Raw genomic sequence first — 20,616 nt, forward strand, 5'->3', positions numbered from 1 at the left:
AAAATGGCCGCAAAATGATCGATCTGGGGATTTGATACAATTGATTTCTGATCAAACGACTCTATAGAATTGATCAATGGCTGAAATCGACCAGTGTATTATTGGTATTTTGTATTGGTGCTGCGACAGATAGCTGTATGGGATGCACTGCTGAGTTGATGTCTGCAGCCTCGTTTACATATTCAAACAATGGTCCCAGATAAGACCAGGGCTATGTAGGTTTTGCTGGAATCTTCTTTTAACTATTGCGTGAGATGGATTTTTTTATACTGCTTGAGAATAAAGGAGATATCTTCAAACTATTGGTCTTCTCATGGCGTATGGACCCTCATCCCTTCACAGCGATATCATGTGCACACAACTTTGCGGGGGTGGGATGACTGGGGATGTCATGTGCATATAACTTTGGGGGGGGGGGGCTGGGGAAGTCATGTGCATACAACTTTGGGGGCAGAGGAGTTGGGGATATCATGTGCATACAAATTTGCTGGGGGAGGGGAGATTGGCATGTGCTACAACTTTGCTGGAGAAGGGAGGGACTAGGGATACCCATACAACTTAGCCTGGGCAGGGGGGACTGGGGATGCACATACAATTTTGCTGGTGGGGGGAGGGTCTGGGGATGTGCATACAACTTTGCTGGAACTGAGGACACACATACAGTGGGATACGAAAGTTTGGGCAACCTTGTTAATCGTCATTATTTTCCTGGATAAATCGTTGGTTGTTACGATAAAAAGTCAGTTAAATATATCATATAGGAGACACACACAGTGATATTTGAGAAGTTTAATGAAGTTTATTGGATTTACAGGAAGTGCACAATAATTGATTAAAGAAAATTAGGCAGGTGCATACATTTGGGCACTGTTGTAATTTTATTGGTTCCAAAACCTTTAGAACGAATTATTGGAACTTAAATTGGCTTGGTAAGTTCGGTGACCCCTGACCTACATACACAGGTGAATCCAATTATGACAGAGTATTTAAGGGGGTCAATTGTTTCCCTCCTCTTTTAATTTTCTCTGAAAAGTAGCAACATGGGGGTCTCAAAACCATTCTCAAATGACCTAAAGACAAAGATTGTTCACCATACTGAGGAAATGGAAGACCACACGCTAAGTTCAATTTAAGGCTCGAAGTGGCAGAACAAGAAAAATCTCAGATAAACAGAAGCGACGAATGGTGAGAACAGCCAGAGTCAATCCACAGACCAGCATCAAAGACCTACAACATCATCTTGTTGCAGATGGAGTCACTGTGCATCGTTTAATCATTTGGCACACTTTACACAAGGATATGCTGTATGGAAGAGTGATGCAGAAAAAGCCTTTTCTCCGCTCACAGCACAAACAGAGCCACTTGAGGTATGCTAAAGCACATTTTGACAAGCCAGCTTAATTTTGGAATAAGGTGCTGTGGACTGATGAAACTAAAATTTTGTTATTTTGGGCATAACAAGGGGCGTTATGCATGGAGGAAAAAGAACACAGCAATCCAAGAAAAACACCTGCTTCCTACAATAAAATATGGTGGTGGTTCCATCATGCTGTGGGGCTGTGTGGCTAGTGCAGGGACTGGAAATCTTGCCAAAGTTGAGGGACGCATGGATTCCACTCAGTATCGGCAGATTCTAGAGACCAATGTCCAGGAATCGGTGACAAAGCTGAAGCTGCACCAGGGCTGGAGCCTGAAACGAGACAACAACCCTAAACACTGCTTAAAATCCACGAAGACATTCATGCAGAGGAACAAGAATCCTGAATGAACAAGAGATGTTTTGTAAAGAGGAATGGTCCAAAATACCTTCAACCAGAATCCAGACTCTCATTGGAACCTACAGGAAGCATTTAGAGGCCGTAATTTCTGCAAAAGGAGGATCTGCTAAATATTGATCTTATTTCTTTTTTTGTAGTGCCCAAATTTATGCACCTGCCTAATTTTGTTTAAACAATTATTGCACACTTTCTGTAAATCCAATAAACTTAATTTCACTTCTCAAATATCACTGTGTGTGTCTCCTATATGATATATTTAACTGACATTTTTTATCTTAACAACCAACGATTTATACAGGAAAATTATGACGATTAACAAGGTTGCCCAAATTTTCGCATGCCATTGTAACTTCTGTATCCACAACAATAACACCTGCCTATGGCTTTACCTCTGCAATATTCATTTTTGAATACATTTTCAACTCTCCTTTCAGACTGTGCTCAGAAAAATAGCTTTCTCTTTTTTGTCTTTGAAAAGAAGGAAAGGTTATGGATCCGTATGTGGCTGTCCCCGTGGCTGTCCTGTCCCGTCCCCCTGTCCTCCTCTGTCCCGTCCTCTTCTTTCCCCAGTCTCTTTATGACATCTATGGGGAGTGTGCAGGTTGCGGCTTACCGCTGGACGCCAAAGTACAGAGATAAACAGCGGTTATCCTCCATGGAAAAGTCACTGCGGGGTCCATGCAGGCTGCCAAAGGCACTCTACTAGGTGTCTCTTTAAAGTGAACCTAAAGCCAGTTAAAAAAATGAGATTAACTCACCTGCGGCTTCCCTCAGCCCCCTGCAGCCGATCGGTGCCCTCGCAGCTCCGCTCCGATGCCTTTGGACCCGCAGGCGACGACTTCCGGTTTCGCCGTCACCGGCCGACAGGCATGGGAACGCGAGTGATTGTTTGCGTTCCCAGCCTGTATATCGCCCCCTATGCTGCTATTGCGGCCAGGAGGTCGCAATAGCAGCATAGGGGGCGATATACAGGCTGGGAACACGAACAATCACTCGCGTTCCCATGCCTGTCGGCCGGTGACGGCGAAACCGGAAGTCGTCGCCTGCGGGTCCAAAGGCATCGGAGCGGAGCTGCGAGGGCACCGATCGGCTGCAGGGGGCTGAGGGAAGCCCCAGGTGAGTTAATCTCATTTTTTTTTAACTGGCTTTAGGTTCACTTTAAGAGAAGAAGCTGTTAGGGGTGGAGTATTTTCTCCACCCACCCACATATACTTCACCTCTCAGCAGGTTCATTTTAACTATGACTAAGCCAGACACCAGTCAGTTGACCCTGTGGATGTATTCTCTTTTTGTGTGGCGATGTTAATAAAAGAATACCGGCATTTTACCTACCTTACCTGGTTTGTGGCTCCTCTGTTTGTATATGTTACGGCCAGAACCCGTAGTGTGGCCACTTCACGTTCTGGCCAGCCACTTCGGGTTCTGGCCGGCCAATGTGCGAAGTGGCCGCAGCGCAGCGGCCAATGTTAGAAATGTTATGTTTACGCCGTCTCGCTGCGGCCAAATTTATGACAACCTTGCTTAATTTAATGAAATATAGCCGGCGGCAATGTAATAGATGAAGCCACCGGCTTTCGCACTGCTCCCCCCCCCCCTCTCCTCTCCCCGCTTCCCATACAATAAGTAGCAGCCGGCGGGGACATGCAGCCGGAGAGTCGTTCGTCACGGCAGGGGAGGCTGCAGACATTGCTTCTGCCAGCACCCGCTCTGCAGGAACGGAAGGATTCCCCTGTCGCGACGAACGACTCTCGTGTCCCCGCCGACTGCTGCCTATTGTATGGGAGGCGGGAGAGGAGAGAGGCGAGGGGGGGGGGGGGGGGAGAGGAGAGAGGCAGTGCGAAAGCTGGCGGCTTCACATTGCCGCCGGCTATATTTAATTCAATTAAGCAAGTTGTCATCAATTTGGCCGCAGCGAGACGGCATAAACATAACATTTCTAACATTGGCCGCTGCGCTGCGGCCACTTCGCACATTGGCCGGCCAGAACCCAAAGTGGCTGGCCAGAACGCGAAGTGGCCACATTTCGGGTTCTGGCCGTGACATATACATGGATTGGCCTGGCTGACCAGGTCCTGCACCGGGGGGTGTAAGTTTATGGGGGTATCAGAGCATTTTCAACCATTTTTTTTTTAACAATGCGGCCATTAAGTGGCAACACACCACTGTGAACCTAGCCTTAAATTCTGCTCTGTATGCTTTCACCCAGCCTCTGAAATTTAAAAATTACTTATCAGCTTGATTGAGTGGACTACTATTTCTATTGTGACGCTTAAACTTTATGAACCCTCGGTCTGAAAGTAGATGTAAATTTTGCAATGTTCCTTGATTAATGCTATACCACGTAGAATCTTTTGGGACTCTTTAAAGGGACTCTGAGAACATCTCATGGGTATGCCTTTAAGCCAGACTACTTCCAACGAAGACGTGCTATGACCCCTCTGGAGGAGCCTCTTGCAATGGCCATGTGTGTCACTTCCTCTTCCTGCTTCATTCAGTGATGCACTTCTCTAACAGAGAAGACGGGTGAGCTGGAAGTTATAACATAGCCAGGATGGCAGTCGCGATTTTTAAACTGAAATCGAACTAAAACTATTTGGTGTAGAACAGCGATTCAGGCTTCAAATGAAAGAGGAAAGCACAAGCTACAAAAAGGTATGGATCGAAGTCTCTAGGAATAAAGTAAAATTACTTCTGGCTCCCCCTGATTCCTTTTTTATGGGGTTTGGGTCATAGTCTTCCCCAGTGACTACTTTTTTCTGGTTAGTAAATACAGTTGTGTTCAAAATTATCCAACCCCAAGCCTTTAGGGAATTTAGTGTACAGTTGTAATTGTGTTCAGAATGAAATCTTACAAGTACTTTTTAAAGAACCAAATGCAACTAAAATTACATCAATTGTTTTTGTAATACAGTATTAAATGTTTTTTTTTTTGTGATTTCTTCATTGACACAATTATTCAACCCCTTAAAGACTACCACTCTTGAGAAAAGAGGTTCATTCAAGTGGTATTGAAAACACCTGTGGATGTTAACGAGCAGCAATCAAGCATAATAAGCACCAATTAGGAAGATTTAAAATGACTGTGATACTCAGCTCCTTCTAGACATTCATTGGTGTGTTTACAAACATGGTGAAGTCAAGAGAATGGTCCAGGAAGAAAAGAGAAGAGGTGATTTCTCTTCACAGGAAGGGCAATGGCTACAAGAAGATTGCAAAGATGTTAAACATACCAAGAGACACCATAGGAAGCATCATTCGCAAATTCAAGGCAAAGGGCACTGTTGAAACGCTACCTGGTCGTGGCAGAAAGAAGATGCCGACTTTGACTGCTGTGCGCTACCTGAAGCGCAAAGTGGAGAAAAGTCCCCGTGTGACTGCTGAGGAACTGAAAAAAGATTTCTTAGATGCGGGTACTGAAGTTTCAGCTCAGAAAATAAGGCGCACACTGCGTAATGAAGGCCTCCATGCCAGAACTCCCAGGCGCACCCCCTTGCTGTCTCCAAAGAATAAGAAGAGTCGACTGCAGTATGCCAAAAGTCATGTGGACAAACCACAAAAGTTTTGGGATAGTGTTCTGTGGACTGATGAAACAAAATTAGAACTGTTTGGGCCCATGGATCAACGCTATGTTTGGAGGAGGAAGAACAAGGCCTATGAAGAAAAGAACACCTTGCCTACTGTGAAGCATGCTTTGGGGCTGTTTTGCTTCTGCTGGTACAGGGAAGCTTCAGCGTTTGCAAGGTACCATGAATTCTCTTCAGTACCAGGAGATATTGGATGAAAATGTGATGCAGTCCGTCACAAACCTGAGGCTTGAAAGACGTTGGACCTTTCAACAGGACAATGATCCCAAGCATACATCCAAGTACACTACAGCATGGTTGCAGATTAAAGGCTGGAACATTTTGGAGTGGCCATCTCAGTCACCAGACTTAAATCCGATTGAGAACCTCTGGTGGGACTTAAAGAAAGCAGTTGCAGCACGCAAGCCTAAGAATGTGACTGAACTGGAGGATTTTGCCCATGAAGAATGGGCTAAGATACCCGTAGATCGCTGCAAGACACTTGTGTCAAGCTATGCTTCACGTTTAAAAGCTGTTATAACTGGAAAAGGATGTTGTACTAAGTACTAAGAATGAATGTCACTTGGGAGTTGAATAAAACGGATAATGATGTGAGCACAGGAAATACCTTTGTGGTTATTTCATTAAAAATGTTATGTTATATTTATCTGACTTACAAGTGCCTCTTTGATTTAATTGTAAACAAGATGACTGAAATGATCAAAATCAATGTCACACTGGCCAAAACACTCAATTTCATTGGGGGTTGAATAATTTTGAACACAACTGTAAAGTACTTTTTTTTTTTTTAATTTCTTTTTTTTTTACCTAAACACAAGACGAGTACTGTCTATTTATTTATTTTTTCTCTCATGCAGATATAATGACCCTAACATAGCCAGTTATATGTCAGTCGTAATGTCATGCAACAGCCTGCAGCACAAATTACATCTATACACACATGATCACTATATCAACATATCCAGCACAACCCTCCCTTCCCTCTCTGCAAAGCAATGACCATGCACAATATGCCTACAACACAGCACTTATCTATATATATATTGCATTATACTTGCTATAAGGCTTCCCTCCCACCAGCCAGCCCAGTGGCTTGTAACACAATTTCACAAGCACACACAAAATCCGTCTTAAAAAAAAAAAAACATAGCATCCCCCCCCCCCCCTTTCCAAAGTAATTACCGATCAAAGTACAGATTGTCACAAGTTGTAACAGTGATTTCAGTAGGACTGCAGCCTCACGATTTTTGGAAGACAGTGTTTTGGCTTTTTATATGGGGGGAGGGGGGGGGGGAGGGGTTAGTGTTCAATATGTTAAGGGGGTGCAACTTGTCATGTTTAACTTTTCAATAAATTATGACATTTTGATAAGGAATTTCATGCACCAAAGAGCATTTACATATATTGTTAGCACGGTGCATGTGAAACTACTGGATAACTAACTTATAATCCTTTTTGAATTTGAGATCTTAAGGTGTGTACACACGCACTACCAGCAGCAACGATGGGTCTGCTGGACCCTCCTGCTGGACAGACGTTCAGCCGACAGTAATGCGTGTGTACGCGCTGTTGGCAGGCTGATGAGGCGGTTTCTGAACGATCCGCTGAGCGCTGGAACCCACTAGGAACGCTATTTTGAGCGCTTTGTGACCTGAAAAGCTCTTCCTAATGTAATGCTAGGGGTGTGATGCCACTAAAGGGATGTGGTTTTATAAAAATCCTCTATAGCATTGCATCAGCAAGAGCTTTTTCAAATTACTAGTGCTTAGAAAAGGCTGCTAGTGTATTTGAGCCCTTAAACAGAGTTACAGATTGCCCAGCAAGCTCGTGGTGAACCAGAAGTCCTAGAAGTGTGTAAGGAGTGTGTCTTACTAAAAATGCTATGAAAAGCAAGGGTTTGCCTTAAAACAGAAGGTATTTGCGATTATTCAGGTTGGAGAGAGCATACGATGTTTCTCAAAATCCATCACTGCTGAAAATGCAAATTGTCCCTTTGTCTCTGTAAGCTAAAAACCTCTCTACTGGTGGAATTGTACAGAGCCATACTAATCCAACATGTATAGAGATTGTTTCAGACCGTTAAACATTAACTGACACCAAAATTCATAATTGCTCTACTTGAAGCCACTTTTTATAATGGCATATGTTGATCTTCCCAGTGGTCCTAAACATCAGCAACACTAATTTTGCAACTGTTCTGCATCCAAAGTGGTTTCAGACCATCTCACCCAGCTTGGATTCCCCAGCTTCCTCTTGATCCCCAGCTTCTTGCTCCTGAAGTTCCAATGGGAGTTTGAGCACCTTTTCGCATAAGCCTCAGCCCTTCATGTAAGAGGAGTTGAGACAACACCCAGCCCTAGAGACTCTGGAGCAATTATAGGGAAAACTGGAAAATAAAGGAGCCATATAAGCGGAAAGAATTCTGACCGCCATGATTGCTGCTGGTGAATGACACTTTGGCTGCAGGACATTGGCTAAAATTACTGGTGCAGGTGTTCAGGAAGCATCAGCATGTGCCACTATAAATGGGTGCTTTTGGACAGTTAATGACAGGAAAATATATAAAGTACCAAAAACACAAACTCACCTGGCCTAAAGGATGCCATAGGAACTGAGGGGGATTAAAGAGAACCCGAGGTGTGTTTAAAGAATGTTATCTGCATACAGAGGCTGGATCTGCCTATACAGCCCAGCCTCTGTTGCTATCCCAAACCTCACTAAGGTCCCCCTGCACTCTGCAATCCCTCATAAATCACAGCCGTGCTGTGAGGCTATGTTTACATCTGTAGTGTCAGTCTCAGCTGCTCCCCCGCCTCCTGCATAGCTCCGGTCCCTGCCCCCGTCCCTTCCCTCCAATCAGCAGGGAGGGAAGGGATGCAGGCGGGGACTGGATTTCTGCAGGAGGCGGGGAGAGCAGCAGACTGACACTAAAGAGATAAACACAGCCAGCTCTGACAAGCTGTTTGTCAGCAGCGTGGCTGTGATTTATGAGGGATTGCAGAGTGCAGGGGGACCTTAGGGGGGTTTGGGATAGCAACAGAGGCTGGCCTGTATAGGCAGATCCATCCTCTGTATGCAGATAATATTCTTCAAACCCACCTCGGGTTCTCTTTAAGAGGCAGAAAACCATGATTTAGGAACAGTATGGATGGCTTTACTCTAAATCAGTTGTTTTCTGCTATGACGCAATGGACAACTGATGAGAAGGAATTTTCCATTTTTCCATATGGGTCACTTTACTTCTGTGCTATAGCACATAGATGTAAACTGACCCATAAGGAAACATGGACAATAATTGGAAGAAGCCCCAAGTAAGTTAAATGGGCATCTTAGTGTCACTTTAGATCAGCCTTTCTCAATCTTTGTACCCTGGAGAAACCCTGCAAACAACTTTTGGATCTCACGGAACCCCAGCAAACAATTTTTGATTCCGAGGAACCCCTGCATTTATTCTTTAAAAGAACATGAATAACCCCGGCATAGTCTTTAAAAGTAGATGAGGCTGTTTATTTCACTACCTCCTATTACACTGCCACTCATTATACTGGCTCCTTATCATAGTGCTTTTTAATGTGCTTATTATTATTCCGACCCCCAATTTAGTGCCTCTTTTTACAGTACCCTCTATTATGTGCTCTATTATACTTCGCCCACGATGGAGGAAAACGCCAAGGAACCCCTGCAGAGTACTAAAGGAACCCTGGGGTTCCAGGGAACCCTGGTTGAGAAAGGCGGCTTGAGGTACTCTTTAACCACTTAAAGAGAATCTGAAGCGAGAATAAATCTCGCTTCAGTGATTATATTCAGCAGGGGCACGTGTGCCCCTGCTAAAACGCAGCTATCCCGCGGCTAATTGGGGGTCCCTTATCTCCCCAATCCCCTCGTGCTGTGCGGGCAGCGCTTCCGCATTTAGGCAGGGCTAATGGCCGCAGCCCTGCCTCACACACGTCTGTCAGCGCGTATCTCCGCCTCTCCCCCACCCCTCTCAGTCTTCCTTCGCTGAGAGGGGCGGGGGAGAGGCGGCGATGTGCCACTGATTGATGGCGCTGACAAGCAGGGCTGCAGCCGTTAGCCCTGCCTGAAGAGCAGCAAAATCTACGACCAAGTTGGTCGTTGATTTTGCAGGGGGGGTTTGGGGGTGAAGGGACCCCCATTCAGCCACGGGATAGCGGCGTTTTAGCAGGGGCACACATGCCCCTGCTGAATATAAGCACTGAAGCGAGATTTATTCTCGCTTCAGTGTCTCTTTAAGTACCAGTGGTCTCTGCTACCTTAAAGGGAACCTAAACTGAGAGGGATATGGACGTTTCCTTTTAAACAATACCAGTTGCCTGGCTATCCTGCTGATCTCTTTGGCTGCAGTGGTGGCTGAATCACAGACCTGAAACAAGCATGCAGCTAATCCAGTCTGATTTCAGTCAGATCACTTGATCTGCATGCTTGTTGAGGGGCTGTGGCTAAAAGTATTAGAGACACAGGATCAGCAGGAAAGTCAGGCAACCGGTATCTTTTTAACCTCCCTGGCGGTACGCAGTTTAAGTGGCTGCGTCCGCGGGAGGGAATTTTTTAATTAAATGGGTTGTTTTGTATGTAAGCTAGCACTAAGCTAGCTAACTATGCTGCCCAAGCCCCCCGGCACCGGTCTGACCCCCCCCAGATCGCCGCCAGCAACACTCACCCGTCCGCAATCCCGCGAGAGCCGCAGCTTCCCAATCAGCATCACTCGTCGCTATGGTGACGATCAGACATGACGTCATGACGTCATGCACAGTTCCGATCCTCCCCATAGCGAAGCCGGATGCTGATTGGGAGGTTGCGCCATCGCGGGATCCCTGGGGGGGTACGTATAACGGCGATGATAAGAGGGGAGGCACTTGGGGGGCATAGTTAGCTAGCGAAGTGCTAGCTGAAGATTATACAACAGGTTTTATTCAACAAAATCCTCCCGGGGCCATGCGATCCCCTGCGGCGGCTAGCCCGACACTGTGTCGGGCATACCGCCAGGGAGGTTAAAAGGAAAAATCCATATCCTTCTCAGTTTAGGTTCCCTTTAAGGACCAGAGACCGCTGATACAATACCGACAGAATCCCGACGAATCGTCACGCATATCGCCGCCACCTCCTCACGCCGGGATCCTCCTGACATAGACTCTGCCGTCTCTATGACGGCAAAGTCATGTGAGCCGGTCAGGAGCCGCTTTCATTGACTCCTGACCGTGTCTATCAATGCAAGCCAATGGGAGCGGCTTACATTGATAGACGTGGCCAGGAGCCAATGAAATCGGCTCCTGACCGGCTCACATGGCTCTGCAGTCATAGAGACAGGCAGAGCCAGTGATCTGCGGCGAGAGACGTCGGGTTTGAGCGACGCGATTGGCGGGGAGAGACGGAAACGGTGGATGCGTGCTGCGGCGGTGATTGAAATCTACGCCCTGCCAGCCAAGAGCCCACCAAAACAGGGTGTAGATTTCAATCACCGTGGTCCTACAGTGCTTAACCTGCCCAAAATTTGGTTTGAAAAGTAGACATATACATTTGTTTATAAAGTCCTAAGCCTATGACTTTACCTCCCTAGCGTTCAATTTCTGCAGGATTTCTGTGCAAAAAGTGGTTCAATTAAATTTCCTGAAATGTTTGCTTCCAACTTACTAAAATCCATCAAGCAAGGGTCTAGTATCCATTTTGAGTATAATAAAAGTTTCAAATACAAAATCATGTCAAAAAGTTACATTAAAATGTCTAAAATAAACTTTTTAATCACAAATAGAAAAATCCTCCTCAAATATGGATGAAGAAATAAATCTACAGATGCAGAAATAAATACTGTCCAGTGTTTACCTAAAACATCTCCCTTGTGTGGTACAACAACTAATGGCCAGTTCAGACGCACATTTGCATGCCATTTACCGCCGTTTATGCAAAAGAAGCATTTTGATCTTTATTTTTTCCACTGTCTGGAAGCAGCACGGTCTGGTCTTTCTGGGGTCCATTAGCGCCGCACTCCTGTGTCTCCCTGTGGGATGAGAAATGACGATAGCTGGGAATCGCCATTGAATCGTCAACAAATGCTTTTCTGCATGCTTGCAGAAAAGCACTTGGATTAGACACTGGGCAGGTGATTGAGACATCCACCTGAACCAGCCCTAAAGGTCCATACACACGCTGGTCTGAACTCTGAGTGGTGCACCATAATGACTGCCATGGTGGGGGTGGTCATTATGGTCAGACCAGCGTGACTACATCAGGCGCACAACGATTGCATTAAGATGTGGCATTTTAGATTTTTAGCAATACCCGGGCACAGCACAATAGCATTGTTCTCGCTGCTCCCACCGCCAGAAACTTCTCCATTCCGCACGCTCATCGTTTCATCGTGTGCAAAGGCTGATGACACTCCTGTATAGTATTGTTAGTGCACTGTTGCCTTTGGCTGATGACGCCTCTGTTGCGATACGCGGGGGCGAAGGGACGACAAGCGCATCTGATGGAGCGGCTTTCAGCTGGTGGGGAGGTGCCAAGAACAATGCCGTTGGGTCATGCTTAGGCATAGCTAAAGGTCCGACATGCCAGATCTTTAGGGATCATCATTGGGCCGCTGCACACACTCTGGTCTGCTGCACAACGCTTAGCCATGGTGGTCGTTATAGTCCGTCACTGCCGAGTTCAGACCAGTGTGGCAATAAGTGTCATTCTCTGTACAATATACAGTATGGTATCAGATTCCAGAACTGAATTTTCTGCAATGCTGTAACATCTGCCAACTGCCAGTAGGTGGTGCACATATACCATTATAACTCTTTCCAGGCCAGTTTTCAGAGTTGATAAAGCTAACTCGTCCATACTGTTTGTAGCAAGTTTTTTAACAATGAGTCACTCCTCATTACCACCAGGGAGGCTACAAGTCAGCTGATGAGCAAAGGCAGCTACAGAGCCACAGGCCCACTGCGTAAAGTATGCTGGGTCCACCCCTAACCTTGCCAGCAGTCTCAACCAACCAGCACAAATCGCCGACAGTACTCAGTCTTGAAGGACAACTTCTTAGGCAGTTTGTGGGTATCCTGCACTTAACCTCCTTAGCTGTAAACCCGAGCAAGGCTTGTGGTGGAGAGAAGATGCTGTTAGCAGTAATCCTGTGCACGGCTCGGGGTTGCCCCGGAAGGTATATGTAGAGCGTGCGTGCAGCAGGCATTTATAACTCCCCATTTGTCACATGACTACAGATAGGGATTTCACCAAATGGGTAGAGCGCCACCTGGAGGACAGAAGGGAGAATTGCAGTGCTGGATCTTTTTGCTGCCTGAGGCAACCCCTAAAATTTGGAGTGATCACACAGCCTGCATCGCACAGTATAGCCGTGGTGCGACCAAAAAAAACAAACACCCACAGTATAGGTAGGTAGCCAGGTATAAGTTCCTCCAGTATAGGAAGCCAGGTATAGGTGCCCCCAGTATAGGTAGCCAAGTATAGGTGCACTCAGTATATGTAGCCAGGTATTGGTGCCCCCAGTATAGGTGGCCAGTCTATGCCCCCTCCCCTCCATCAGTTGCCGCTCGTTTGCCTGCTTGGGTGGCAGTCCCCTCCTCCACAGAGTCCTTGCATCCCCCTCACTGCATGCCTGGTGTGGCATATTTCAGAGACCTCAGATCAGGGGTGACCTGCAGTGGAGAAAGGAGAGCTGTGCCCTTAGTAGTGGTGTATCTACAGGAAGAGAGCCTGGGGCTGCAGGCAGACTCTCACTCCCCAGCAAATCCGGACAGTGTGTTTCCTCTGACCTGGGCTGGCTGCATGAATGTCAGCAGCCAGCCCCATCCTTTCCAGGCAGCTCCGAGGCTGACTCACATGCGATCAGCCCCTCTGTTTCCCGGCTTCCCCAGCCTCAGGTCACAAAGCACTAGCCTGCCTGCACATGTATCCTGCCGTCCGCTGTTATGTCTGATCGTGCTGCCCACGTCCCGCCCCTTAAAACCCGCCCAGCCAATCACAGTTCCACCAGGAAGGTGAGGTCACGCAGGCAGAGCGCTCCTGCACTGTACAGAGATAGCTTTTGCTATTGTTCCCCAGCTGAGCGATGATTGATAGGCTATGGAGCGCACCTGCCTGCCGTTTACAACACTGGCATTTGCAAGCTACACAAGTGCATACCAACAGGCGTGCAGGGTTTCAAAGCACCTGAGCGGCCCGCCCACCTAATTTAGCCTGGGGAGAACACTGACGTACATGGGAATAACACCTGGTATAGTAAAGCCTGATATAGTAGAACTTCTGTTAGGATAGTAAGCCTGTTTTTAGGCCCCTTCAATATTCTTTATCCGGCTATAGTAGAAAGTACGCAGGTGCATGCGTCATGTACTAGTCAGAGACCAATGTGGCATGGTTGGCGGGGAGGCTGCCACCTGTAGCCTGCTTGCTATTTGCACCAGGGCTGTGGAGTGGGTACAAAAATCTACCGACTCCAACTCCGACTCCGATTCCTCAGTTTAGGATTCCACCGACCCCGACTCCTCGACTCCGACTCCTCTAATTTGCATATTACAATCTTGTTGATTGAAAGTATGCAACATGAAAATCGTCTCATGTGACACTTTTTTGCAGCCTAGGTGCGCTAAGGGGCCCAACGTCCTATTCACAGGTTATTTTGAGGCATTTGTTTTCTAGACCACTCCTCACGGTTTAGGGCCCCTAAAATGCCAGGGCAGTATAGGAACCCCACAAGTGACCCCATTTTAGAAAGAAGACACCCCACGGTATTCCGTTAGGAGTATGGTGAGTTCATAGAAGATTTTATTTTTTGTCACAAGTTAGTGAAAAATGACACTTAGTGAAAAAAAAACAATAAAAATCAATTTCCGCTAACTTTTGAAAAAAAAAATAAAATCTTCTATGAACTCGTCATACACCTAACAGAATACATTGGGGTGTCTTTTTTCTAAAATGGGGTCACTTGTGGGGTTCCTATACCGCCCTGGCATTTTACGGGCCCAAAACCGTGAGTAGTCTGGAAACCAAATGTCTCAAAATGACTGTTCAGGGGTATTAGCATCTGCAAATTTTGATGACAGGTGGTCTATGAGGGGGCGAATTTTGTGGAACCGGTCATAAGCAGGGTGGCCTTTTAGATGACAGGTTGTATTGGGCCTGATCTGATGGATAGGAGTGCTAGGGGGGTGACAGGAGGTGATTGATGGGTGTCTCAGGGGGTGGTTAGAGGGGAAAATAGATGCAATCATTGCACTGGGGAGTGGGGAGGTAATCGGAAGGGGGTCTGAGGGGGATCTGAGGGTTTGGCCGAGTGATCAGGAGCCTACACAGGGCAAATTAGGGCCTGATCTGATGAGTAAGTGTGCTAGGGGGTGACAGGAGGTGATTGATGGGTGTCTCAAGGTGTGATTAGAGGGGGGAACAGATGCAAGCAATGCACTGGCGAGGTGATCAGGGCTGGGGTCTGAGGGCGTTCTGAGGGTGTGGGCGGGTAATTGAGTGCCCTAGGGGCAGATAGGGGTCTAATCTGATGGGTAGCAGTGACAGGGGGTGATTGATGGGTAATTAGTGGGTGTTTAGGGTAGAGAAGAGATGTAAACAATGCACTTGGGAGGTGATCTGACGTCGGATCTACGGGCGATCTATTGGTGTGGGTGGGTGATCAGATTGCCTGCAAGGGGCAGGTTAGGGGCTGATTGATGGGTGGCAGTGACAGGGGGCGATTGATCGGTGGCAGTGACAGGGGGTGATTGATGGGTGATTGACAGGTGATTGACAGGTGATCAGTGGGTTATTACAGGGAAGAAAAGATGTAAATAATGCACTGGCGAATTGATAAGGGGTGGTCTGTGGGCAATCTGAGCGTGTAGGCGGGTGATTGGGTGCCCGCAAGGGGCAGATTAGGGTCTGATCTGATGGGTAACAGTGACAGGTGGTGATAGGGGGTGATTGATGGGTGATTGATGGGTAATTAGTGGGTGTTTAGGGTAGAGAAGAGATGTAAACAATGCACTTGGGAGATGATCTGATGTCGGATCTGCGGGCGACCTATTGGTGTGGGTGGGTGATCAGATTGCCCGCAAAGGGCAGGTTAGGGGCTGATTGATGGGTGACAGTGACAGGGGGCGATTGATGGGTGATTGACGGGTGATTGACAGGTGATCAGGGGAATAGATGCATACAGTACACAGGGGGGGGGGGGGGTCTGGGGAGAATCTGAGGGGTGGGGGGGTGTTTAGGAGGGAGCAGGGGGCAGTTTAGGGCATACAAAAAAATAGCGTTTACAGATAGTGACAGGGAGTGATTGATGGGTGATTAGGGGGGTGATTGGGTGCAAACAGTGGTCTGGGGGGTGGGCAGGGGGGGGGAGGGGGTCTGAGGGGTGCTGTGGGCGATCAGGGGGCAGGGGGGGGGAATCAGTGTGCTTGGGTGCAGACTAGGGTGGCTGCAGCCTGCCCTGGTGGTCCCTCGGACACTGGGACCACCAGGGCAGGAGGCAGCCTGTATAATACACTTTGTATACATTACAAAGTGTATTATACACTTTGTATGCGGCGATCCAGGTGCTAGTAACCCGCCGGCGCTTCCGAACGGCCGGCGGGTTACAGCGCGAGGGGTGGAGCCAGGCGCCGGTGGCTGATCACGTCACGAATGACGCGATCGCGCCGCCCATGCCGTACAAGGACCGCCGCCTCTGTGCATGCAGCGGTCCTTGCGGGATCCACTTTCCGGCCGCCCCTGTGCAGTGGGCGGTCGGTAAGTGGTTAAAATCTTGTGATAACCAGGACAAATAGGCAGATAAAATGTGTGGGTTTTATGTACAGTAGCAGTGTTTATATTAAAACCATAGGGGTGAAATTGGAGAAATAGTGTGTTTTTTCATTTTTTTTTTTCTTGTATTTCCCTTTAAAATGCTTAGAAAATAAAGTAATTACTGGAAACAGTATAGATAGATATAGATCATTTCATCGTGATTAGTAGTGATTAAGCTATTGGCAAATGAAAGGGATGAGCACTGAAAGGTGAAAATCGCTCTTGTCCGTTAGGGTAAAAACCGCCTTGGGGTGAAGTGGTTAAACAATACCAGTTGCCTGGCAGCCCTGCTGATCTCTTTGGCTGCAGTATTGTTTGAATAACCCAAGAAATAAGCATGCAACTAATCATGTCAGATCTGAAAATAATGTCAGAAACATCTGATATGATACCGTACATGTTTTTTCAGGGTCTATGGCTAAAAGTATTAGAGGCAGAAGATAAGCAGGAGAGCCAGGCAACTGGTATTGCTTAAAGAAAATAAATATGGCAGCCTCCAAATTACTCTTGTTACAGTTGTCTTTTAACATTGAGTCTCAAACAACCAGAAAGCAAACTTATTTGTCGATCCCCGGCGGGGCTGAATAATTGAGACTCTACTGTACTACTATTTAAAACAAAAACTAAAAAAAGCATTTGCAACCTCTGCGTCCCCGTTATCCAGAATTCAGGCAACCAGAAGTCTCAACTATCTGGCATGCCTGAGGGATAACGGAGACCTCTTTTGTGGGGCTTTCTGTGGGTGCTGGCAGGCTTTTAAATGATACCAGAAGTGGCATGTGACATGATGAGGTAGACATGTGTATGTACAGTGCCTAGCTTTAACTTTTTCAGGCAGAGAAAGAAAAAAGGAACACAGCATAGTTATTTGTGTGCTAGGCACTGTACATACACATGTCTATCTCATCATGTCACATGTCACCTCGGGTATCCTTTAAATACTTACCAAGTCTCCAGCGATGCATAGTATTCTCCCTAGGGCTGTGGAGTCAGTACAAAAATTATCTGACTCAGACTCCTCAGTTTATGAAACCTCCGACTTCAGATACACAAAATTGCTCAGACTCCTCAACTCCGATGCCACAGCTGACTTTCCCTCTCCCAGCTCCGATTGACTTCTGGCATCTGTGTACGGAAGCCGGAGTGTCACATGACCCGATGCACGTCAGCTGACACTCCGGCTTGCGTGCACTGGGGAAGCTGAAAAGCCGTTCCAAGCCTGCGGGGGAGACTGCCAGACATTGCTGGAGCCTCGGTAAGTATTTTACAGGGGAGTTTGGCTCTATTTTGCTAAAAGGTAACCTTAAAGAGACACTGTAACATCAAAAAGATCCCCTGGGGGGTACTCACCTCGGGTGGGGGAAGCCTCCGGATCCTAATGAGGCTTCCCACGCCGTCCTCTGTCCCACGGGGGTCTCGCCGCAGCCCTCCGAACAGCCGGCGACTGTGCCGACTGTCAGTTCAATATTTACCTTTGCTGGCTCCAGCGGGGGCGCTGTGGCGACTTTCGGCACGGAAATAGACGGAAATACCCGATCTCCGTCGGGTCCGCTCTACTGCGCAGGCGCCGGAAACTTGCGCCTGCGCAGTAGAGCAGACCCGACGGAGATCGGGTATTTCCGCCTACTTCGGCGCCGACAGCCGTCAGAGCGCCTGCGCAGGAGCCAGGAAGGTAAATATTACGTCACCGCTGCACGGAGGGCTACAGCGAGACCCCTGACGGATGGAGGACGGCGTGGGAAGCCTCATTAGGATCCGGAGGCTTCCCCCACCCGAGGTGAGTACCTCCCAGGGGCCGTTTTGTCGTTACAGTTCCTCTTTAAGTCATACAAAAAAAATGGCTTTTACTCACCTGGGGCTTCCCTCAGCCCCCTGCAGCCGATTGGTGCACTCGCCGTGTCTCAGAGATCCTCCTGTCCTCGCCGGTGACCACTTCCGGTTTCGCCATCAGGACCCGACAGGCATGGGAACGCGAGTGATTCTTCACGTTCCCAGCCACAATGTGGCCGCAATAGAAGCATAGGGGGGCGATATTTTGGCTGGGAACGCGAAGAATCACTCGCGTTCCCATGCCTGTCGGGTCCTGACGGCGAAACCGGAAGTGGTCGCCGGCGAGGACGGGAGGATCTCTGAGACACGGCGAGGGCACCGATCGGCTGCAGGGGGCTGAGCGAAGCCCCAGGTGAGTAAAAGTCTTTTTTTTTTAACTTAAGGTTACCTTTAAAGGGATACTGTAAGGGGGTCAGGGGAAAATGAGTTGAACTTACCCGGGGCTTCTAACGGTCCCCCGCAGACATCCTGTGTTGGCGAAGCCACTCACCGATGCTCCGGCCCCGCCTCCGGTTCACTTCTGGAATTTCAGACTTTAAAGTCTGAAAACCACTGCGTCTGCATTGCCGTGTCCTCGATCCCGCTGATGTCATCAAGAGCGCACAGCGCAGGCCCAGTATGGTCTGTGTCTGCGCAGTACACTCCTGGTGACATCAGCGGGAGCGAGGACATGGGCGTGCAGGCGCAGTGGTTTTCTGACTTTAAAGTCAGAAATTCCAGAAGTGAACTGGAGGCGGGCCGGAGCATCGGTGAGTGGCTGCGCCAACACAGGATGTCTGCGGGGGACCATTAGAAGCTCCGGGTAAGTTCAGCTCATTTTCCCCCGACCCCCCTACAGTATCCCTTTAAGCAACCGGCAAGCACAGGTATCCCCCATCAGGCAATCCCTGCTAGTGCCGGTTCCTGGGGACTTTGCTGTAGTTTGAAAAAAGGAGGGGGGGAGGGTGGAAAGACTATCATCTCAGAGGAAAGACAGAGGATAGTCTGCTGATTTCTGATTCATGAACACACATGCATCACATACTCTTGATTCTTGAAACAGTGCTGATCTAGTTTTAGTACACTGAACTACATTGTAAACCTCCTGGCATTCTAGACTAGACTAGTGTATAGGCTTTCCATTATAATCTCCATCACAGCTGAGGTTTAGCTGTATCTGATTGACATTTGTAACACTATCCAAACAGCACTGTCTGAGCATTCTACAACACAGCAATGGCATAAGCTGTAAAACACTGAAAATAAGGAGTTTCCTACCTGAGATGCCTCCACCGATAACAATGACATCATAGACCTCGCTCATGGCTGCTGTGCTTTGTGTATCCTTTGCAATTGCAAAGATTAAATCATGGACACTACTGAATGGAGGTGGAGACGAATCCTCTAGGCAGAAAGATACTTCAGCAAAACGGAAAGAACAGCACATGAGCACAGCCCTTCCCACGTCACTCTGCAGCTTCCAACACTGGCATTGGTCTGGCTCTCTCTGGGACTGGGCTGCCCTCCCACTCTGTAAGCAAACAGGCAGGGGTGAAAGGGACAACATGACAGAGATTGGCTGTTTCTGCTTATTGACAAGAGCAGTCTCGCTTGATTTAGATCACGTACAGTCCAGCCTCTCAAAGTTTACTTGTAGAAAGGTTGCCGAGAGCTAAAGAAAGAGGAAGGGTAGACTTCCAACAATGCTGACAATGAATAAATATTGTTTTCGGATCTCTTCTTCAGTGATTCGTGCCTGTCCCCTTTATAATCTGGGTAAAGACACATCTTTTAATGAAAATCTTTAGGCGAAGATGAAGACTATATCACTGGCTGCACTGCAGGCTAGGAGGAACATAAGGCATTCATCAGAAAAAGTTAAATGTTATCTTTCCACAGATACTGTAATGAAGAGAATACTAAAAAAAAAACAGTTCACATTGAAATAAGCAATGGTATAATTAGAGAATGTAAAGTATCGCCACATATAGTATAGTAGTGATACATTAAGCAGAGTCCCCAACTGTCCCTCTTGGTATCCAGTCCCTCTGTCCCTTTTACTTCCTTATTTGTCCTTCTTTCAGGACTGATGTAAAGATCTATATAAAGGTGGCCATACATGGTACAATTTTTAATTTTTTTTCGATTAGATAATTTAGTTTGATTATTCCGTTAGATCGAATATTAAGATTTTTCCATCATGTCCGATCAGATTTTTCTCGAAAAAACAGGATAATCGTTCGAATTTCTTGATCGAAAAAAAAATATTTTCAACTTTCATTCACTTATTACCCCACCTGTGCATAGGTGAGGTTGCCTGCAGAACATGGACCGTTGGGGAGTCACGAGGACAGGTTTGAGAAACACTGGCCTAAACCTAAACCTAAACTCTCTCCACCCCTTCCCCCCCCCCCCCCCCCCGCACACACTACCTGCCTAACAGTGTCCCCACCCCCAAGATGCTGTGTTGTGAAGTGATTATCTCATTGCATCTGCAGGGGGGAAAAAAAGTATGTAAAATCTCAGACGTCGCAAAATATTGGCATTTGGGCACCCTAGGTGCCCGATATATAGTGGGCGTTTTATCAGTGCCAGCTATTTCCTGGACCCCCAAATTTCCGGCCCGGCGCCCAAATACCAATATTCTCTATTGG

At 47.4% G+C, this 20,616-nt stretch overlaps 1 protein-coding gene across 2 annotated transcripts in view; it reads right to left on the minus strand.

Annotated features, from left to right (window-relative positions):
* Positions 1 to 19,415, minus strand: part of LOC137544516 (amine oxidase [flavin-containing] B-like) — a 203,855-nt gene extending 184,440 nt beyond the window's left edge. For both annotated transcript variants that reach the window (XM_068265602.1, XM_068265603.1), the window contains exon 1: positions 19,241 to 19,415. In XM_068265602.1, the coding sequence (XP_068121703.1) occupies positions 19,241 to 19,409 (169 nt within the window). In that variant the 5' untranslated portion in view covers positions 19,410 to 19,415. The remainder of the gene's footprint in view (positions 1 to 19,240) is intronic.
* Between the last annotated feature and the right edge of the window lie 1,201 nt (positions 19,416 to 20,616).

Source organism: Hyperolius riggenbachi, chromosome 2, assembly GCF_040937935.1.
Source record: "Hyperolius riggenbachi isolate aHypRig1 chromosome 2, aHypRig1.pri, whole genome shotgun sequence".
NCBI lineage: Eukaryota > Metazoa > Chordata > Amphibia > Anura > Hyperoliidae > Hyperolius > Hyperolius riggenbachi.